This window comes from Myotis lucifugus, unplaced genomic scaffold (genome assembly GCF_000147115.1).
Source record: "Myotis lucifugus unplaced genomic scaffold, Myoluc2.0 scaffold_230, whole genome shotgun sequence".
Lineage (NCBI taxonomy): Eukaryota > Metazoa > Chordata > Mammalia > Chiroptera > Vespertilionidae > Myotis > Myotis lucifugus.
The window spans coordinates 1,916,601-1,940,326 of NW_005871278.1; the positions used below are offsets into that span (position 1 = coordinate 1,916,601).

At 45.9% G+C, this 23,726-nt stretch overlaps 1 protein-coding gene across 3 annotated transcripts in view; it reads right to left on the reverse strand.

The window, feature by feature from the left end:
- TGFBRAP1 (transforming growth factor beta receptor associated protein 1) overlaps positions 1 to 6,473 on the reverse strand; it is a 38,783-nt gene extending 32,310 nt beyond the window's left edge. For all 3 annotated transcript variants that reach the window (XM_006098352.2, XM_023762075.1, XM_023762076.1), the window contains exon 1: positions 5,773 to 6,473. In XM_006098352.2, the coding sequence (XP_006098414.1) occupies positions 5,773 to 6,460 (688 nt within the window). In that variant the 5' untranslated portion in view covers positions 6,461 to 6,473. The remainder of the gene's footprint in view (positions 1 to 5,772) is intronic.
- Positions 6,474 to 23,726: the final 17,253 nt, after the last annotated feature.

The window sequence follows — 23,726 nt, forward strand, 5'->3', positions numbered from 1 at the left end:
GCGCAAAGAGCAGGGCTGACTTCCAAGGAACGGCAGCCTGACTTAGAGGGGCAGACAGCCTCCGGACCACATGGCTGGGCTGAGCCGCCAACACAATGGGAATCGGGAGCAGGGCAGCTGGCAGGCAAGGTTTGCACTTCGTGGAACTTGAGAGACTTCTGCGAGGGGAGAGCATGGGGCTTGAGTGCTTTCTCAGGGACAAGCGCGAGGACAGAACACTAGACCACACGGGAGACACGTTTCTGTGCGGTACCACCACGGGCTGCTCCGAGGCGGCTGAGGGCCTCCTGCTTCCACTTCTTCTGAAGCGATAAGAAGTCAGGAGTTCCCTAGAAACGTGGAAGACACGTGGAGATGGCTCAGGTCAGAGGTAGATCGAATAAACAGTGCTCTGGGTCTGGGCTGGCTCCAGAGGGGGGGCAACGCGCACAGCTGGGGGTGGGCTTGGCATCCCAAGGTTTCCCAGTGGGAGAGAGGGTGTAACTCAGGTCTGAATACACCCAACCAAACTGGGTGAATTAATATCACCAAAGTACTCAAAACGCTTTACAAAATCCTGAAGGAGAGAAGCACGAGGCGCAAAGCTACTGGAAGCATTAAGAACCTGAAGTAAGGCTGAGCTTTGGAGGAGCGAATTAGGTGCGCACGAACTTGACTTCTCCACGCGGTCAGAACCAGCCGCCAGAGAGCCCAGCGGGCACCAGCGCCGTGCCCACCACCTTCACCCAGGCGTCTGGTAGAACTATGTAATCCCAAGGATTCTGCTGAAATAACTGTGTTCCGTAGAGTACAGCTCTCATGGGAATATGGGCACGGAGACCTCGCCCAGCCCTCACGCCGTGCAGTGGGGAGACCCGAGCATGAACGTTCTCGAAATGAAAAGGGCAGACACCAGAGATAAAGAACAGAGGCCTCTACACAAACAGAGGAGCAGAGTTCACGAGAGTCAAAGGGCAGAGCAGTCACTGGCAATCGGGGTCCAGGTCCAGAAGCATAAGGTGCCACAGATCCGCTTAGAAACAGAGAGCACTGCTGTTACACCTGCCAACGGCCTACATACTCGCTGGACAGGTGACAACCTCGTTTCCATATTGTTCAAGGAGTGCAAGTGTAGCAAAATGTGTAAAATCCTTTAAAACCATTGCTTTCACTTGTGCACCCTCTAAATATCACTGGACCCCTTATCTGCGCTGCGGGGGCAGCCATGAGGTGAGGGCTAGTGGATTTATTTGCATTTCAACAGGCATTATCAAAAGATAGAACTAATAATCGCCTCTGGTTTCTGCCCTTTTCATTTCGAGCACATTCATGCTAGGGCCTCCGCACTGCACAGCGTGAGGGCTGGGAGAGGTCTCCGTGCCCATATTCCCCTGAGAGTTGTGTTCCACAGAACACAGCTATTTCAGCAGAATCCTTGGGATTACATAGCTCAGTTGGTTGGAACATCATCCCAATATGCCAAAGGTTTCAGGTTCGATCCCTGGTCAGGGCACATACAAGAATCAACCAATGAATGCATCAATAAGTGGAACAACAAATTGGTGTTTCTCTCTTTCTCCCTACCTCTCTCTAAAAATAAATAAATAAATACATTTTAAAAAATAAAGTCAATTTATCATCAAATTTTCAGCAAAATATTGGTTAAAATATTAATTTAAATTAATAAAATTTAAATTAAGACCAAAAAAGCTAAGAGCAACTTCTCATGATACAGGAGTGGACACATGTTATCTTCAGAAAGAAAGGCAAATGTAATACATAGCTTTCCAATGTTAAAAGTGGATTTGCATTCATTATAGTGATTTGTTTGAACTTAGTAATTGTACCAATTACAAGCAAAACAACAATTTTGCATGATGTCTATGTAGTTGAGACAAAGTAAGCTTGAGGGAAAAAATGCATTCTAAATAACAACTACCATCTCCCGTCAATCCTAACACTAAAACCAGCAAAAAGATATTGCGATCAAATGTTTTCACTGTAAATTCTTTATAACTAAGCAGGTATTGGCTCATGAATAGACAGCCTGATGGAACAAAATGGGAAATCGAGACAGACGCAATGACGGAAGGAAATGTAGTGGACGCTGCAGGCAGCCACCTAAACCAGTGAGGAAAAATGGACTCTTTAATCAATTTGTTGGGATAATGAACAGAGTATAGAAAAGGATAAAATGAATCCATTCCTTATATTCTTTACTGTAAGAAATGAAACCATAAAATCATGAGCAGAGAATATGGATGAATTTGTCTATAACCTACAAGAGTGGGAACATCCCTCATTAAAAAGACACTAAAATAAATGGCCAGGGGAAGAACAGATAGTTCCCAGCGGACGAGGAGCATGGCGACACTTCGCACGGTGCACAGGCACTATCTCTGACTCAGCAGTCCCGCCTCTAGAAGCTTTCCCGTGGGTACAATGGGGAAGTACAAAAAGGCAAGTCCTTGTTAATCCCCTAGGACTGGAGAAAGCTCCAATGCCCACCAACAGGGGGCAGACTGAATCAACTGGGTCTGCCACACGCCAGAGCAGCACGCAGGAGCAAGGAGGAACATACGTCAGCCTACCAAGTGGGCTCCTAACACACTGTTCTGTAAAAAGCCAAGAGAGAAAGAGATAAAAATAGTCACATATTTGTTTATATTTTTGTTTAAAAATGAAAGGATACACCATAAAAACCTATGGGGGAAGGAGTCAGGATATAAGCTCTTTGAATATACCTTATTGTATCGATCTGACTTGGAACCCTTTAAATATTTACATAATAAAATATAAAATAAAGCAATTTCTAAAAATCAAAAGTAAAATGAAACAAGTTAATCTAACTGTATGTCCCGGTGGTGCATAACCACTTGGAAGGGAACTACTCCAAATGACCTAACACACAGTAAGGTGACGGACATTCCCATACCACCCGAAGGACAAAAGAACCACCAACAATCGGACTTTCTCAGTAACCACATGTGGGAGCCGCAGTGTCAGCATCATTCTGTTCTGTGTGCTGTGGGACAAATCAAAGGAACCAGTGTGCTGGGTGGCCGTTAGGGAGATTTCGGCGCGGCTGGAAGGAGATTCAGTTACACAGGTAGAAAAGGTCAGTGTCTCGCAGCCCTGACCTGGTTCTATCAACATGACCTCATACTGGATCTCATCTTTAAACAATGCAGACTTCTGCGCTGGCCGGGTGGCTTAGTGGGTCGGAGCATCATCCATACAACAAAATGTGGTGAGTTCGATTCCCAGTCAGGGCACACGCGGGAGGCAGTCGATTGATGTTTATCTCTCACATCGATGTTTCTCTCTTTCTCTCTCCCTTCCTCTCTCTAAAGGCAATAAAATAAATTTTAAAAACCAACTTCTAAGCTCTGTCTACTGCTGAGTCCTAGAAACAATGGACAGCAAGCTCCTCCGGCACCCAGCCTACGGTCTGTAAACCGCAGGGCTCCTTGGCGACATGGGAACCAGATCTAGGGCAGGAAACGTGCCAGGTGGGCTTGCAGCACCTCGCCACACCCGAAGGCAAGGAAGCTGTCACAGCGCAGGGTCAGGGACGGGGACTCATCCTTCAACCTGAGTAAACTCGCACCGAGCGCAGATGGCTGGGAATACACTGTATATATTACAATCCATGATTCAAATTATAATGTTAAAAAGTCACTTCCGGAAGACAGAGGGATCACCTTATTGAAAACCTTCTCCTCCTGCCCAAATAGAGGCATTTCTCTTCCTCCAGGAACTACAGTTCAAACATGAAGGAGGGACAGAGAATGTTGCCCCTAGTTTGTATGATTTAAAAATGTAGGCAGGCCCTAGCCAGTGTGGCTCAGGGGATAGAGCATCAGCTTGTGGACTGAAGGGTCCCAGGTTCATTCCGGCCAAGGGTACATGCCCAGGGTGCAGGCTCAATCCCTAGTGGGGGACTTGCAGGAGGCAGCTGATCAACGATTCTCTCTCATCATTGATGTTTCTATCTCTCTCCCTCTCCCTTCCTCTCTAAAATCAATAAAGAAATATATTGTTTTTTTTTAAAAAATGTAGGCAATACTCACCAATAGCTAGTAACAACACAGACACAATCACAAGAAAGTGTGTGGCCCTGACAGAAGTCCCCACCTATGAATAAGTCTTGCCTCTCCTCAGAAACCTGGAAATATAACGACACTTGGATCTGACCAAACCTCTCCTGCTCCCCGTTTGCAGGAAACACAAAGGTCAGCCTCACATATTCAACAATATGCAACGGAAATGATCCAACTTTTACAACAGAAAATTAAAGAAAAAGAGAAGGACGAGGGAACCTAAAGATACGAGACACTGAACAGATGTGCCAAGCAATTGTGATGTCTAGGCCTGGTATGAATCTGACTCACACCAACTGCAAAATGAACATGGACACATTTCAACAAAAATGCGTGCACATCACAGAGCCCTAGCACCAGACTGTGCACACCCTGAGGGGGCCACCACACCTGCACCTCACACACCTGCCCACACCCTGGGGAGAGCCCTCCAACAACTGCACCTCATACACCTGCCCACACCCTGAGGGGAGCCTCCCACACCTGCACCTCACACACATGCCCACACCGTGAGGGGAGGCTCCACACCTTCACCTCACACACCTGCCCACGCCCTGAGGGGAGCCTCCACAGCTGAAGTAAACATCACAGGTTGCCAGTGAAGTCAGTAGCTCTGATTCTTAACTTCTGCATGGCAGGGCAGAGAATTAGGAAGACCGTACAAAACCCCCAAAGCCCTCTCAAGGCGCTGGCTACTAGATCCTTCTTGCTGGGATGAAATCTCAGTCAATTAAGAGAAAATTATGTCAGTAACACTGAGGTCTCCACATCTGAAAAGACCTATCGGTGAGCTACCTCAAATCCTTTTGAGAATGAAGAGCAAAAACAATCAACTGACACACCCACGCACTAGAGGAAATCTTACCTGGAAGGTTTACGGACTTTTATTTTTATAGTTATTTACTTAAAGGAATCTTCTCCCCAGAGCAAATTCTGGCTCCATGTCAATACAACATAAAACTAAAGAACAAATAAAACACAGACTCACAGATACAGAGGCAGACTGAGTGTTGTCAGATGGGAGGGGGGCTAGGGGACTTGAAAAAGGTGAAGGGATTGAGAAGTACAGATTGGCAGTTAGAAAACAGCCACAGGGATGTAACGTACAGCACAGGGAATACAGTCAATAATACTATAATAACTATGTACGCTGCCAGGGGGGTATTTGAAATACCAGGGGTCTACTTTGTAAAGTACATGGCTGTCAAACCTCTATGCTGTACACCTGAAACTAATCTACACTAATAAAAGAGAAAGATGCAAATTGACTGTACCTTCGTGGCGCCCACCAGCCAATCAGGAGTGAGTATGCAAATTAACCCGCCATCTTTAGTGGGTAATTTGCATACACAGGCATCGAGTGGCCAGGGGCGGGGCTGGACGCTTGTGTTGTCGCCATGGCAACGATGCAGGCTTTCCGCACCGCCCCAGCCACTCCAGGTCTCTGGGCAGCGTGGGAAGGCAGAAAGGTGGCTCCGGCCGGAGCTGGCAGCCAGGGGAAGGAAGGCCCATTCTTGCATGATTAGGCCTCTAGTACAAAATAATATTGAATGTGAACTGTAATTGAAAAGTAAAATTTAAAAGAAACTGGTTATGTGACCACTCTAATTTCAGCATGCAGTTGTGGAGGTAACTGGAGAGAATGGGCAGGTGGGAGGCGAAGGTAGCAGAGGTGACAGCAGGAGCTCACCTAGTCCTCCCGGGCCCGCCAGGAGGAACTCCTGCCTCCCTATCCGCTTGACGATGGGGCGCTTCTCCTCACTGCAGTAAGGAAACAGGTCCTGGGCGGCACCCGTGCTGTAGTTCAGGATGATGTACTGCGTGGTCAGAGCCAGGCACAGGAAGTGGCCGTCCACCGCCACCGCCAGGGGCTGCTCTGGCGTGGACACCTCCCTGACAATCTGGACCCGGTCCTCGTACACCATGAACACCTGGATGGTTCTGCGTTTCACGGAGATGATGCAGACCTCCACACAAAACGGGTCCCCGCTCACGGGGTTCTCATTCAAGGCCAACGCCACGGCCCCCTTGATGCGGGCCCCCGAGGGGACAGGCTCCAGGCTCAGCATGTGGACCAGGGTGATGGAGTAGTCACAGAGCACCAGCAGTCTGTGCAGGGCCGAGGCGGCTCGCAGCTCACACACTGGCTTCCGGAGGCCCAGGTGTCTGTGCAGCTGCTTGGTGGCCGTGAACGTGGCCGTGCCGGCAGGCAGGCTCTGCTCCTCCAGCAGGAAGTGGTAGATGGAGCAGTCGTTGGTGCCCACGTAGAGGTTCTTGCCGCAGCACTCCACGCACTCGATGTTGACGCGCTCCTTGTCGCCCATCAGCAGCTCCCGCTCCACGGCAGAGACCAGCGTGAAGGCCTTGGTGCTCATCATGCCCGCTGCTGGTCTGCAGGAAGAGGAAAGGAAAACGGGGTTTACCTCACGAGGAGTGAGCAGAGCCATTTCAGGTCACAATAAACATACACTGACCCCTCAGTTACAACTTCGGGGAAGGGAAAGCATTCAACACTGTTAAAAACAGTGAAGGCAAAAGGTTTCCCACTTGCCTCCTCCCCCCAGACCAATGGGAGAGGCCAGCAGGAGAGCCAGCGCTCATCCAAAAGGGGGGCGGGGAGCGCGGTCCATGTGGGCTTCCTCGCTCTGTATAGGAGACACACCTGCAGGCAGAAGAGAAGCACACATATCCCCACAGACAACATAAAACTGTGAAACTGTGTGGAAAAGGCAGAAACGACCCTCGCGATCTTGCCCTGAGTTCTGCATGCAGTGACTGGTGGGACGCACTACATGGTGTTGCTAAACCCTGTCCCGGGGCCCTGTCGGGAACACTGGGCAGGAGCCACACTCGCTTCCCATGAGGGTTCTTCCCTATGAGGGTGCACGTGGTCCAGCACCACAGCTGGCCCCAGAGTAAGTGTCCGTGTGGAGGAAAGACGGGCACATCTCCGCGTCTCTCGGGAGGGCTTGCGAGGTCGCGGGCCTGGCAGGTAACGGCCACTCCCACTAAGCTCACCTGGCTTCCTCTTCTCCCTCTGAAGGGCTGGTGTTTCCACTGCACAAAGACAGGGGCAACGAAAGCGGCAAGATGGCCTTTCCCTGATCTCAGTCTCTGCTGCCCTCACGCAGGAGAGGCAGCCAAGCTCCGGGAACTGCGGGACTGAGCGGGAGGCTTCGAGAACTGTCTGCCACTTCAAGCTGCCCCCAAAGCGGGTGCCTCCTGAGAAACTAAATTCCTTAATCACCTTGCAAAGGCTGGATGAGACCTTGGAAATGTTCAAGAAGATGTATGCATCAGGGAAGGGCAGGAATCAACTCAAAGATTTTAGAATTCTATAATTTCCTATCCCTCTGTCCACTGGAGCGGTGACAGCTACACACAGGGAGACTCCGGTTCCCCTCTGTGCGTCCCAGAATGCCCAGGACTGGGATGAGGTTTCCACTGGCTCCAGTTCCTCCCTATCCCTACCTGTCGCTTGGTAGCGACATGACCTTGGGAAGCTCACTTGGCTTCTACCTGCCTCAGGGCCCTCATCTGTGAGTGAGAGTAATGATGGCGCCTACTTCATTTGGCTCTTTTGAGAAGGCTAAAAAGGGCTAATTCCAATGTAACGCTGATATTTGGGGGGCTAGCAACTGGAATCCATGCCAGCAAGCTCAGTGTACATTCTTGATAACTTATAATTAAGTCACTACCTCCTTCCCAGATACTGGTCTTGCAGAACCTGTTACAGAGGCCATAAAACTGTGAACAGTGCACTGTCCCAGAGGGAGGGTTATTAACGCTGACACCAGGCCCAACCATCAGATATGGCCTGGATACCCCAAACACCTGGGGGCCTTCTTGCAAGGCCCGCGAAAAGGACCAGAAGCATAATCCATATTTGCGGGACAAAGACCACAGGGAGATATAAAAAGAAGTCCCCTGCATGTTTCTTCACTCAGATTTGGAAAGTTATTCCCCGAGTCTGCCGGCGTAGTAAACAGTGTCCCTCCTTTTCTTTAAAGCGTCCCTTGGTTTTTCTTTGGTCTTCTGCAACACTTTGAGGATTAGCCAACCCCCGTGCGCACTCACTGAAAGTTCGGGTGGGTCTCTCGGCCCCCAGCGTACTCTACTTTTAACTCCACGCTGGGCTCTAAGGGACAGCGGTGCTGTCCACGGCCCTGAGCTGGCGACCCGTGTCCCCCTGACTGACAGATAGAATGTAGTCCTTGCATTTACATGTGCTCCTCCGCACAGCGCTGTGGAAAACACGCTCAGGGGCCTCAGAGAGAAGGAATCACGTCCATCCATCCATCTGGGCTGCACAACCCCCAGGGTTCCCGGGAAAGCCTAGGGCTGGGGAAGAGGGCTTTTAATCTGACAAGTTTCACACACCACCGTCTATGTGCCATGACCAAGCAGAATCACCAAAATCCACCCTAGACACGACTGTTTCCATTTAAATCCTAATGAATTAAACACTTATACTGAAACAGAACGGTTCTTCCTTCAGTGATGGGCAAAGAGGGCGGTCCTCTCGGAGGGCAGGGCAGCCACTCCTCTGCTGGGACATGAAATCGGTGGCTGGCTTCCCAGCAGGAACAGAGAAACAAGCTTCAGGCACGCAGACTCCCACTTGCTATTTAACTTCTTTAAGTATATTGCCCATAATTCTAGTCTCTACCTTGACCTAGCATGAGAGGTAAACAAAAGATGTTTGCCGTAAAGGATACAGCTTGGCCCTTGACCAACATGGGATTTGGGGTGCCCACCCCCCACGCAGTTGAAAACCCACATAGAAATTAAACTGCCCTCTGCACATGCGGATTCCCAGCTGCCAGCTGGTCCTTGAACAACACAGGTTTGAACTGCACAGGTCCAGTGAACTGAGTGGGTCGCCTAAAAAAAAATCCGCGTATCAGTGGACCTGCACAGTTCAACCCCGCCTTGCTCAAGGGCCAAATGCATATGGAAAACAATCAAACACCTCATATTTAGCCTAAATACTGGGGTGGACAGCGAAGGAACGAAGGAGGAGAAAGTTGTTTAAAAAAAAGCTTCGGTTTATCAAAACATCATAATTCTATAATGTTTAAAAAGACATGCAATATTGTTTCATTATCTGGTATTCAGTGACTCAAGTCTTGCTAAAAATAAGTGTCCTACTATAGGCCTTTAAATAAGGGACCTGCTTTAATAATTAAATGGTAATTTGTAAAAAGCAGAATGCTGTCAATAACACAGTAGAGTAAGATGTTCCTTTTAAAACAACCAATTAGCCATCCGTCAGCAAATAAAAGCTCCCCTGTGGGTGTTGTGGGGACTTGGGGGTGGGGGTGGGGCTCACCCACCCAGACATGCAGTGACAGGCAGACAAAACTCGGTACCGCCTGTGGAACCAGTGGACCCACAGGCCTGCCCAGACCCCTCTCCCACAGCTGGAATGTAAACCTAGAGAATGCCAATGCTGACCTGGGCAGACATACAGACGAGAGAGAGAATTTGCACAGGTCCTGACGTCCTGCAGGGAGAGTCCAGTATACCACTAGAGCAGCGGTTCCCAAAGTGGGGCACACACCCCACAGACGGGCAATTTGATTTTTAAGGGAAGCACTTCGAGAATGAGTTATTAACAGTGAATTTTTTGCATTTTTTATGGTTCTAGGGGCCTCATATATAGTATATGAATATATAGTGACATATTTATGCATTTTAGTTCTGTTATGTTTTGAAACTTTATTTGCTATTTTTTCATATGATTTCATATTATTATTTAACAATTTCTTAGTGATTTCTTCCTCAGTACTTCAACTGTCCTTTTGTTCTTTTATTTTTCTCTTTCATGGATGCCATGTTCTTTGGAAGCTTGTTTAGACCAAGTTAATGGCCTTTTAGGCTTCCTCCACGTGAAAAGATGTTCACTTTTGTAATAAGAATTGCATGTCACGGGGGCGGGGGGGGGATCAGGATTTTAGAGATGCTTAGGTGGGGCATGGCCAAAAACAGGTTGGGAACCACTGCAGTAGAGCAAAAAAAACAAAACAGAGCTTGGTCACAGCAGAGGCAGCAGTAAGGGCAACTTCCCAGCACGCACCACCTAGGGAAACACTGCCCAGGCGCTGATCTCCCAGGCTGTGGCCACCTCTCAGGTGCTGATCTCCAAGCTGTGGCCACCTCTCCCGGCTGTAGCCACCTCTCCCAGGCTGTGGCCACCTCTCCCGGCTGTGGCCACCTCTCCCAGGCTGTGGCCACCTCTCCCGGCTGTGGCCACCTCTCCCAGGCTGTGGCCACCTCTCCCGGCTGTAGCCACCTCTCCCGGCTGTGGCCACCTTTCCCAGGCTGTGGCCACCTCTCCCGGCTGTGGCCACCTCTCCCGGCTGTGGCCACCTTTCCCCAGGCTGTGGCCACCTCTCCCGGCTGTGGCCACCTCTCCCGGCTGTGGCCACCTCTCCCAGGCTGTGGCCACCTCTCCCAGCTGTGGCCACCTCTCCCAGCTGTAGCCACCTCTCCCAGGATGTGGCCACCTCTCCCGGCTGTGGCCACCTCTCCCAGGATGTGGCCACCTCTCCCGGCTGTAGCCACCTCTCCCAGGCTGTGGCCACCTCTCCCGGCTGTGGCCACTTCTCCCGTGGAGGAGAGGAAGGTGTGAGTGAGTGCCTGGCTACCCAGCTGTGCAGGAAGAGGCTAGAGCCGCCCAGCAGGACCTCCATGGCTGGGAGGACGAAGGGCTGGGAAAGAGGCAGATGAGAATTTCAAAGGGAATGAAAGGAGTCTGATGCAGCAGGAAGTCCACCCGCCAGCCTCTGGGCGTATCACACCCAGGGATCTCCCACTGGGTCTGCAGGCACCCCCACCGCCTGAGCACTAAACCCCCACATCCCCTCCCTCTGTGCCAGCTCCTTGTGTGTGCTTCTGTGTGCAGCACGAGAGAGAATTCTGGCAGACAGGGAGCCCACTCAGAAAATGGGCAAGGGAGAAACCACATACTTGAGCTATACCACCACCTTCTGGAAAACAAGAGAGGTTTCCAGCGAGTTGTAAGAACCAGAGAAGCCATAAAAGCTTAAGGATTCAGTCACAAGAGGGAGCATGAAGAATGCAGGAGGTGCACCCATAGAGAGGGAGAAAACCCAGATAATATAACACCATCAAACACAACACCCCATAGAAGCTAACTAGCAAAGACTTTGGAGGTGTCTGCTGCTTCAAATGTGAAAACAGCAATGAAAAATTGCAAGGAACACGAAAAACCAAGAAATCATGTCATTGCAAAAAGAAAACAATTTTCCACTGAGTTCGAAGGCATAGAAATTGTGATCTAGCTGAAAAATAATTCAAAATTGCTGTCTTGACAAAGCTCAATGAGCTACAAGAAAACTCAGAAAGTCAATTCAGCAAATTTTCAAAAAATATATACATGATCAAAATGAGACTTTTAACCAAAGAGATAGAAATCACAGAAATTCTGGAGCTCAAGAACTCAGAGTGAGATGAAAAACGCAATAGAGGGCATCTGCAGAGCAAATGGAAGATAGAGTGAATGAGCTAGAGGACAGGAACTGTGAAATAACACAGAGGAGAACAAAGAAAGAAGAATGAAGAGTGAAAAAAGCATATGTGATCAATGGGATTCCAGAAGGAGAAGAGAGTTAGTTAGAAAGGAACAGGCAATATATTAAAAGAGATAATAGTTGAGCCTGGTCGGCATGGCTCAGTGGTTGAGCATCGATCTATGAACCAGGAGGTCACAGTTCAATTCCCGGTCAGGGCACATGCCGGGGTTGTGCGCTCAATCCCCAGTGGCGGGGTGTGCAGGAGGCAGCCGATCAATGATTCTCTCTCATCACTGATGTTTCTATCTCTCTCTCTTTCTCTTCCTCTCTGAAATCAATTTTTAAAAATTATATGTATATGAAATAATAGCTGATAATCTCTTAAAGCCAGGAAGATAACTAGATATCAAGCTCAGAAAGCTAATAGATCACCCTATTATCTCAATTTAAAAAAAAAACTTTTTCAAAACACATTATAAGAAACTGTCAAAAAAAAATAATCTAGCTGGGTAGGGAGGGGACATCATAACCTACAAACAAAGAACCCTATTAGGTTATCAACAGATTTCTCAGCAGAAACCCTACAAGCCAGGAGAGAGAGGAGGCATATTTGAAGTGTTGAAGGATAAAAATTGCCAGCCAAGAAAACTCTACATGGCAAAGTTATCTTTCCAACATGAAGATGTAAAGACTTTCCCAAACAAAACCATCACTGGACCTGCCTTGCAAGAAATGCTAACCAGAGCCCTGGCCAGCATTGCTCAGTAGTTAGAGCCCTGGCCTACGCACTGAAGGGTTAGGGTTTAATTCCAGTCCAGGGCACGTACCTGGGTTGCCGGTTGGATCCCCAGCCCAGGGTTCCTGTGGGAGGCAACCAATCGATGTATCTCTCTCATATCTTTCCCCCTCCCTCCCACTCTCTAAAAAGAGAAAAAAGAAAAAAAGAGAGAGAAAGAAAGAAATGCTGAAAGGAGTTCTTCAAGCTGAAGTGAAAAGACGCTCATCAGCAACATGAGAATGTACATAAAGACACTAAACGCCGGTAGAGGTGAGCATACAATCAGACTTAGAAAACTCAATATGGAACAGGGTGATGTGCCAACCACTCAACACAGCATAAAGGTCAAAGGAAATAAGTATTAAAAATAACTACAGCTATTACTTGTTAACGAATACACAACATAAAAAGAGTGAGTGATAACATCAAAATATAAAAAGGGGAGTTAAAGGGGGGAACTTTGGTAGATGATCTAAGGTAAATTGCTAGCAGCCTAAAATGGGCAGTTAGCTATGATGTGTCTTATGTAAGCTTCGTGGTACCACACAGCCAAAGTCTAGAGCCGTTGCACAGGAAAGAATGGAGATGCAGAGCATACCACTGGGGAAAATCACCAATTTACAAAGGGAGGCAGAAATTAAAGGAAACGGGAACAATAAAAATACCAAACAACCAGAAAATAGTAAGTTGGCATTAGTAACATCACAAATATTAGATATTAACATTAGAAATATAACATTAGAAACATAATAATGTTAGAAAACATCACAAATCAAAAACTGTAAATAGACTGAACTCACCAATCAACAGACACGGCGTGGCTGGATAGATTTAAAAAATTAGACCCTGCACTTCTGTTTTAAAGACACAAAGACTCAAAGAGAAGGAATGAAAAGAGACATTCCATACAAGTAGAATCCAAAAGAAAGTGGGAGTAGCTGTGCTCACAGCAGACAAAATAGACTTCAAGCCAAAATCAGTAGACAAAAAAGGTCATTACCCTGGTATATAATGACAGAGGGGTACATTCATCAAGAAGATGACAATCATAAATACACATGCACCCAACATTGGAGCTCCTACACATAATAAGCAAACACAAACAAATCCGAAGGGAGAAGTAGATCAAACAATAATAATGCGGGACTTCAATATCCTGCCTTCAGCAATGGATAGATCATCCCGGCAGAGAATCAAAAAGGAAACAATGGACTGACTTGAGCTATACATCAAATCAAATGAATTTAGCATTATAAAATATTCCATCCAACAGGAGCAGCTACACATTCTTCTAAAGTGTACACGGAACTTTCTCCAGGAAAGCCCATATGATAGGACATAAAACAAGTCTCAGTGAATTTAAGAAAACTGAACTCATACCAAGTATCTTTTCCATCACAATGGTATGAAATTAGAAATCAACAACCAGGGACCTGATACCATAAAATTGGGAGACAATATAGGAAAGAAACTCCTTGATATTGGCCTGGGTAATGATTTTTTCATGGGACACCAAAAGCACAAGCGGCAAAAGCAAAAATCAACAAGTGGGCCCGGCCAGCATGGCTCAGCGGTTGAGCGTCGACCTATGAACCAGGAGGTCACAGTTGGATTCCTGGTCAGGGCACATGCCCGGGCTGCGGGCTTGATCCCCCGTGTGGGGCATGCAGGAGGCAGCCGATCAATGATTCTCTCATCATTGATGTTTCTATCTTTCTCTCCCTCCCCTTTCCTGTCTGAAATCAATAAAAATATATTTTTAAAAAATCAAGTGGGGCCCAAACCGGTTTGGCTTAGTGGATAGAGCATCGGCCTGCGGACTGAAAGGTCCCAGGTTCGATTCCGGTCAAGGGCATGTACCTGGGTTGCGGGCACATCCCATGTAGGAGATGTGCAGGAGGCAGCTGATCGATGTTTTTCTCTCATCGATGTTTCTAACTCTCTATCTCTCTCCCTTCCTCTCTGTAAAAAATCAATAAAATATATTTTTTTAAAATAAATAAATAAATAAATAAAAAATCAAGTGGGACTAGATCCAATTAAAAGCTCTGCACAGGGTGCTGGCTGGTGTGACTCAGTGGTTAGAGCATCGTCCCACACACCAAAAGGCTTAACCTTGGATCATGGCTCATAACCAGGTTGCGGGATTGATCCCCAGTTGGGGTGCATGTAGGGGGAAGGGGGAGAGAAATGGGGGTGAGGCAGCCGATCAATGTTTTTCTCTCTCTCCCTTCCTCGCTCTAAAATCAATTTTAAAAAATAAAATAAAAAGCTCTGCACAGTAAAAGAAACAATCAACAAAATGAAAGGCAACCTAGGAATGGAAGAAAGTACTTGCAAACCATGCATCAGATAAAGGGTTAATGACAAGATATATAAACAATTCATACAAATTAGTAACAACAACAAAAAACAAACAATCCGCGCCCGCTGGCTGGTGTGGCTCAGTTAGTTGCGTGTCATTCTGTGCACTGAGAGGTCGCGGGTTTGATGCCCAATCAGGGCATATGCCCAGGTTGCAGGCTACATCCCCAGTAGGGGGCGTGCAGGAAGCAGCCAATGTATGTCTCACTCTCACATGGATGTTTCTCTCTTTCCCTCTGCCTTCTTCTCTCTCTCAAAATTATTAAAAAAAAATTTTTTTTAAAAACAGTCCAATAAAAGTGGCCAGAGAAACTAAACAGAAGACATTTTCCCAAAGAAGACATTCAAATGGCCAACAAGTACATGAAAAGATGCACAACATTAGTAATTATCAGGGAAATGCACATCGAAATACCTGTCACAATATCTATCGTCAAGAAGACCAGAGATAACAAATGTTGGCGAAGATGTAGCGTTAAAGGAACCCTTGGACACTGTTGGTGGGGATGTAAATTGGTGCAGCCACTATGGATCACAATATGGAGTTCCTCAAAAAATTAAAAATAGTACTACCATATAATCCAGCAATACCACTTCTGGGTGTGTATCCAAACAACATTACAATAAGATCTCAAAGAGATATCTGCACTCCCATGTTTAATGCAGCATATTCACAACAGCCAAAACGTGAAAACTACCCAAGTGTCGACAGATGACTGGATAAGGATGTTGTCACATATATGGTGGTTACCAGGAGCTGAGGTGCGGGGGATGGGAGGTAGTGTTTAAGGGTAGGAACCTGGAACTAGGAGATAAATAATTCCTGGACCTAATGCACAGCATAGTGACTGTCCACAATACTGTGTTATGAACTTCACAGTTGCCAAAGCAGAATTGCACAGAGGTGAGTGAAAGCTGACAAGGTAACATTCTGGGATGAAAAAAGGGTTTATTCCTTCAAGCAGTGGAGAAATTTTCTCCATGATCTAGTTCATGTGATAAATTTGCTTAGATTAAATATGAATCATAAAAGATAGACTTTTGGCCAAACCTGTATTATGATTAAATCCAACTTATTGGGGGCTGAATTCAGAGGTTTAACATGGTAATAAAATTAAAAATTTCTCTAAGGTGTACAATTTACACTTTATTGTGTGATCTCAAACTGACCTGAAGTTTAAACTAACTTTTTGCTGGCATGTCACCTTTAAAGCATGGTTATATTTAAAAGATCAACATTTTAATACTTTTCTCAAAATTTCAAAGTACATACCTAGTTAGGAAAAGAGACTGAAAAATAGTACATTCATGGACAACAGTTTAAAAAAAGATTCTGCACATGCAACAAGCACCTGTGAGTGTGCAAAATAAAATTCAAGAAATCACTTCCATATCCCAACGTCTCCCAACCTCATTAAGGAAATAGGACTAGAAAAATAATCAAGTAACAATGTAAAGCAACATGTGCTAAGGTCCAAAATTAAAATGTTAGTAATTACTTTCTACCAAATTACGAGTATCCACACTGCCACTGGTGATCACGAGAATCTGAGTGTCTCTGAAAATGCGAACATAAAAACACTAACTTTCTTCTGCAGAGGTACACAGAAACTTTACCTTTTCATTCGCACTGTAGCCACTGATAAAAGACATGTCGCTGTGGCACCTTCCCTGCAGTTCGTCGTGATTCCTAAGCCTCAGCTCAACAATAATTCTATTCTTCGGGCTACACATGGGACTGGGCAGCAGATTTTTATTTTACCCATAAGCTTCAAAAAAATGTTTTTCTGTGTTCTTTACAACAGCCATATAGGCTTTCAGAGGCCCTACTACTTTCCATGGCACACTGCCAAGTTTAGGAAAACAAATTCAAATGAGGGAACATATCACACTTCATTTTATAAAGCCAGTAAAGTACAATTTTGATATCCAAACCAGATAAGGATGTAGGAAAAAGAAAAATCATCGATCATTCTCACTCATATTCAAAAGTATTAAATATTAATTAGCACATCATGTTTACAAATTAAAAGGGAAAAAACAGAAAACAAAGAACAAGATTATTACCATCTGTTATGGGTTAAAGTATGTTCCCCTAAATATGAAGTCCTAACTCCCAGTCTTGTGAATATGACCCTTTGTGGCAATAGGGTCCTTGCACATGATCAAATTAAGATGAGGTCATTAGGGTGGGCCCTAATCCAATATGACTGATGTCCTTATAGAAAGGGGAAAGTTAGGCACAGAGATAGACACACAAAGAGGAAGGACAATAAAGCCACAGAATGCCTGAGGCCGCAGAAGCTAGGGGAGAGGCCGGGAACAGATTCTCCCTCAGGAGGACCAACACTGCCCATCACCCTGACCTCAGACTCTACCCTCCGGAACTGTGAGACAATGAATTTACGTTGTTTAAGCCACCCAGTTCCTGGTACGTTGTTATGGCCGCCCTAGCAAACTAATACTCTATCTCTACCCAACACTGACCTGGGAGACTTTGCCAGGCTGAAAAAGAAGGTAGTTGTAAAGAATCTATACTAATAAAAGGGTAATATGCTAATTAGACTGGGAGACCTTTCAGGAGACCTTCCGGACATTTTTCTGGACAAAGCCATGGTGGCGGGGCCGAGGTAAAAGCAGTTAGAGGCCAAGAGGGGAGGGCAGTTGTGGGTGATCAGGCTGGTGGGGGGCGGGGCAGTTGGGGGTAAGCAGACCAGCAGGGGGGCCAGTTGGGGGCAAGCAAGCCATCGGTGGGGGTCAGTTGGAGGTGATCAGGACAGGGGGGGGGCAGTTTGGAGTGAGCAGGCCAGCAGAGGGGCAGCTGGGGGCGAGCAGGCCAGTGGGGAGGGAAGGTGGGAGCGAGCAGACCAGCAGGGGGGGCAGTTGGGGGTGATCAGGCTGGTGGGGAGGGACATTTGGGGGCAAGCAGGCCGGCGGCGGGGGGCAGTTGAGGGTGAGCAGGCCGGCAGGCAGAGTGGTTAGGGGCAATCAGGTAGGCAGGCAGGCAAGTGAGCGGTTAGGAGCCAGCAGTCCCAGATTGCGAGAGGGATGTCCGACTGCTGGTTTAGGCCCTATCCCTGTAAACCGGCTGTAGGACATCCTTCGAGGGGTCCCAGATTGGAGAGGGTGCAGGCCGGGCTGAGGAACAACCCCTCCCCTGTGCAAGAATTTCGTGCACCGGGCCACTAGTTTAAAACTATAATTATTTACGGATGATTTTAGTGTTTGCATAGACTCTCACAATCTATTACAATTTTTTTAAAGCTTAGAAATATTGTTTAATTTTTAAAATCAATATATGTGGACCCTGAGAAAGAAGATACTTACTAAAAAGGGCTCCTGGTGGCTAACGGGGCTCAAATTAAAAAATTAAAAAGCAGAGCCTAGCAACCATTTGCATACAGGGACCTCTCCACAAACTACACTTCAGGGAGAAGCCTGCCCTGAACTGCCTGCCTGCACTGTGTTTCTGTCATCTGACCCAGCCCTTAAAAAGAGTTCCTGGAACAGTATTTCAACCAATAGGGCTGAGGCTTTCCCCATCCAATCAGAGCTGTGCAGCTATATTGCTATATTCTCCCCCTCACCCCCATCTTCACTAACCAATCAGAGAGACTCTGTTCTGACCAATCAGGACAGTGCTTTTTGGACCAATCAAACTATGATGATTTGGAGTTCTCATTTGCATGAGGACAGACCAATTTGTCCAGGAGTGAGGCCCTACTACTGGGCCCAGGAGTGAGGATATCTGTCCAGATAAACCACCTCCCCTCTAGCTCCAGGAGTGAACATTCCCTCTGTGTTCCCTGGCTGGAATTGAAACACTGAAGATGAAACACAGAGATGTCTCGCTGGAGCAGAGCAGAGCTACCTAACTGGAGAGGGGCCTGCCAGGTCCCAGGGCTGTCTTGCAGCCACGCTGTGCTGCTTCATAATTGAGCTGTCACACTATTAAGCTTTCCCACAGTCGTGCTGTATCACAACTAAGCTGTTTGCACTGAATAAAGTTTCCTTCTTCACTGCCCCCCAAACCAGGTATTTCTGTTGGCATTGAATTGGCGCCAAAACCTATCAGTTGACAAAATTAATCTGCATTTCTACATAGAACAACAATTAAAAACGTTAATCTTAATGAAAGACATTTACAATGGCATAAAAAATTGGACATGAAGCAATTTTATCTAACAAAGATGTATAAGACCTTTATGAAGAAAATCACAGCCCTAGCCAGTTTGGCTCAGTGGATAGAGCATTGGCCTGTGGACTGAAAGGTCCCAGGTTCGATTCTGGTCAAGGGCACATGCCCAGGTTGCAGGCTTGATCCCCCACAGGAGGCGTGCAGGAGGCAACTGATCAATGATTCTCTCTCATCATTGATGTTTCCATCTCTCTCTCCCTCTCTGAAATCAATAAAAATATATTTTAAAAAAAAGAAAATCACAAAATCTTGTAATACCTTAAAGAAGACCAAAATTATAACCCCAGCAAACTCTTCTGTAGAAATTGACAAGCTGGTTGTAAAATTTAAATGAATATCAAAATACAATCATGTGTCACATAATGTTTGATCAACAACAAATAGTATATACAAGGCTGGTCCAATAATATTACAACAGAACTGAAACTTCCAATTGCCTAGTGACATTGTACCTGTGGTGACATCACAGCACAATGCATTATTTTCATGTTTGTGGTGATGCTGGTACAAACAACCCTACTGTGCTGCCAGTCATATAAAAGTATAGCACATCCAATTATGTATAATATATAATTATTGACAGTAATAAACAGCCATGTTACTGGTTTATGTATCTACTATACTACACTTTTAATCATTATCTTAGAGTGTGCTCTTTCTACTTATTAAAAAAAAAGTGTGCTGTAAAGCAGAATGCCATGTTACACTGGCAGCAGCCTCACACATTTCATATTTACCTCATCTCTTGATTGCATCATTTTATCTTGTGCTTGATTTAATCGTGTGTTGCTTTGTATGGTAACTGCTGTACATGCTTATAGCCTAGGAGCAATATGCTGTATCATCTAGCCTAGGTGTGTAGTAGGCTATATACTAGTATATCATCTAGGTTTGTGTAAGCACACCATATGATGTTCGCACAACGAGGATGTATCCGAGTCATTAAGTAGCACATGACTCCCTAGAATAATCAAAACAATCTTAAAAATGAAGAACAAAGTTGAAGACCTACATTAACTGATTTTAGAAACTGCTATAAAATTGCAGTACTTAAGACATCCGGAAAGACAGATCAATAGAACAGAAGAAAAAGTTCAAAATTAGACCCACATATACATTCAATTGATTCTTGACAAAGGCATCAATGCCATTCAATGGAGAAAGGAAAGTCATTTCAATAAATGGTGCTGGAACAATAGATAACCTTATGAGGAAAAAATTAACATTAATTATCCCTACCTCATGCCATATACAATAATTAATTTGAGATACATCGAATTATTTTAAAAGTAAAATCTAAAACATAGAAGAATGTCTTTGGGACCCTGGGGTACATAAAGATTTCTTAGAATACAAAAAGCACTAACCATAAAAGAAAAAGTTAATAAACTGGATTTTACAAAACCTAAAATAAAACTTGCATCCATTGAAAGACTCCATTATGGAAATGAATAGGCAACCCCCAGACTGGGAGAAAAAATCGCAGTAATATATGTGGCAAAGGGCTCACACATATCCAGAATATACAAAAACTCCTACAAACAAAAAGCCACAATGATGTACCATTTCAAAACTATTAGAATCACTACAATTAAAAAGTTTACAACACTAAAAAAAAAAAAACACAAACCCACAACACTAGATGTTAATGAGGATGCAGAACAACTAGAAATCTCATACTTTGTTGGAAGGAGTACAAAATGGTACCATCACTTTGGAAAGCTGTTGCTTTTTTATAAAGTTAAACATGCATTTATCCTGTAGCTTTTTGATAAAGTTAAACATGCATTTACCCCACAATTTCACATTTAATGTTTCCATTTGTCTCAAGTACATACCAATATCCACAAAGACTCATACAAGAATATACAGAGCAGCCTTATTCAAAAGTGCCACACGCACACAAAAAAGGAATCAGCTGTTTTACCGGTTTGTACCGTTTCCTTGGTCTCAGCAATGGAGGCTGACCTGGTGTTTGGACTGAGATAGCCCAGAGAAGTCAGGCGGTGGGACTCAGCTGGGTGGGGCATGGACTCAGCCTGGCTCAGGGCAGCTTGCTAATTAATAAGCAGGAACGGTGTGCAGTTACTAAGGGACCTGCTGCCCAGCGTCCAGCCTCTGAGTTCACATCTCCGCGGCACTGAGCATAAACTCTGACCCTCCATCCTCCTCCCAGGTCCCGGACCACCCCACCCTCGTCTTTCCTCTCCCGGCCATGCTGTCGTAGGTATAGAGCAAGCCAGGCAGGTATGACTGGACACATTTTTTTCCTTCGGCCTATCCTACGTTCCTGACTGAATAAATAGCCAAATCACAAACTCAAAATTCTTCATCTGGGTGGGTTTGGACAAACCTTGCTAGCAAAAGTTCTTCCATTGCAAGCTACCTGCAGATGTTCTCTTCATGCTAAATTAACAAAATGAAATGTTAGGTGAAGTCCTCTACGAAAAACAGCTAACCACCTCCAGTTAGTTCCTATGGGTGACTCCACTGGCGATCTGACAATCACCTTCACAGTCTGTAGAAATAAAACACTTAATAAAATCACATCAGTGTCTCAAAACTTTAGTGAGCACCTGAAAGATGAATTTGAATGGTGTGTGGGCCAATCAGCTCTCCTCTTAAGCTACAAATTGACTATAATTACAATCGGCATCCTCTCCAGACCAAAGGAAATATGAAGTATTTTCCTGACCCTCTAAAGCAGTGGCTCTCAACCTTCTGGCCCTTTAAATACAGTTCCTCATGTTGTGACCCAACCATAAAATTATTTTCGTTGCTACTTCATAACTGTAATGTTGCTACTGTTATGAATCGTCATGTAAATATCTGATATGCAGGATGGCCTTAGGCGACCCCTGTGAAAGGGTCGTTCAACTGCCAAAGGGGTCGCGACCCACAGGTTGAGAACCGATGCTCTAAAGTCAGATGAGATTTGATAGGACTCAAAGGCTCAGTGGTCACAAACCTAATTTTTTGTGTGATAAGAAAGCTGAACATTTTTGTTCTTTAACCTGCAGTTGCCTCGGAAAAAGCTCTCCTAACTCCTCAAGGTAACATCACAGGGTGACTGGGCGACTGGGCACAGGGAACAAAGAGAAACATGACGGGAACGAAAGGCACTTCTGTCCCACCTCACGGGGGCGCAGGAGGGAGAGTTGCTCACGGGGGCCTGGGCGCCAGTGACCTACCTTCCTGAGGGACCAGAAAGTTTCATGACCGCTGCTCCTGTCACTTCAGAGGGACACGGAATGCAACCCGACATTAAGTTAAAGTGTGACTGAGTCATGCCACCACTGTGGTGCTCTTGAAGAAACTGTATCCCCACTGCCTAACCATGAGATCACGCCAAACTACCCCACACTGAGGGACTCTCTACGAAGTCCCCGGCGGCCCTCGGAGTGCTAGGGTCATGCAAAACGGGGCGGCTGAGGAACCGTCACAGATTAGAGACCAAAAGCAGGACCGAGGAGCAGAAAAGACATTAGTAGAATAACTGGTGACATCAAATAAAGTGTGGTCAGTAGTACTGATAGTAATGCATTAGTTCTGATCACTACACTATGGCCGTGCCAGATGTTAACAGCGGGGACGGGAGCGTAGGTGAGTGCGGTAATGTCATTCAACCCCTTAGTAAGCCAGTTATTTCGAAACAGAAAGTGAACATAAAAAGGGAAATGTGCCCTAACTGGTTTGGCTCAGTGGAAAGAGCGTCAGCCTGCGGACTGAAAGGTCCCAGGTTCGATTCCTGCCAAGGGCATGTACGTGGGTTGCGGACACATCCCTAGTGGGAGGTGTGCAGGAGGCAGCTGATCGATGTTTCTCTCTCATCAATGTTTCTAACTGTCTATCCCTCTCCCTTCCTCTCTGTGAAAAATCAATATATTTTTTTTTAAAAAAGGGAAATGTAATCACAGTTTTTTATTTATCATCTTACCTTGGATTATTCAAAAAAGAGGAGAGAGAGCTAAGAATCTCCTTTTCTAGCAGGAAAAGAGATGCTCAGAACGAGCTGTCAGTAACCAGAAAGGAGAAAACGGACACCATGGCCAGCAGCCCAGCGGACTCCCAAGGCAACTCAGGCCGCAGGAGTGAATCCATGATCTTTTTTTTTTTTTTTTTAATGTTTTTTACTGATTTCAGAGAGAGGAAAGGAGAGGGAGAGAGGGATAGAAACATCAATGATGAAAAAGAATGACTCATCAGCTGCCTCCTGCACGCCCCCAACTGGAGCTCGAGCCCACAACCCGAGCTTGTGCCCTGACCAGGAATCGAACTGTGACCTCCTGGTTCATAGGTTGATGCTCAACCACTGAGTAACACAGGCCAGGCCCTATGATCGTTTTTATTCAGTAACTTTTGGGGGTGAATTTTCTAAATTTAGTGTCCTAACTTAAAATTACAGGTATGAATAATATCTACCTATTAAGATTTTCTCCTGAGAGTGTATGTCAAAGGGGAGACTTTGGGACCTTTGCTCATCTGAAATATTTCTCATGGACGAATTCAGACTATATTGGGGTAAATGTCAGCTGACTCCTGCGGGTCAGAAATCTGATATCCTTTGAGCTTCAGGAGAAGCAGGCAGGTGGGAGGCCCTGATGGCGAGCAGGAGGGCTTCGGGTCTGCAGAGCTGGGAGGAGCAGAGATGAGGCCTCCTAACCGCCCCCTCTGCATAAGGTTCAAGGCCCGGGAGCTAACCTGGGCCACGCAGTGAGGGGTGGTCAAGTGGGCTTGGTGCAAAGCAGACATTCTCAATACTAATC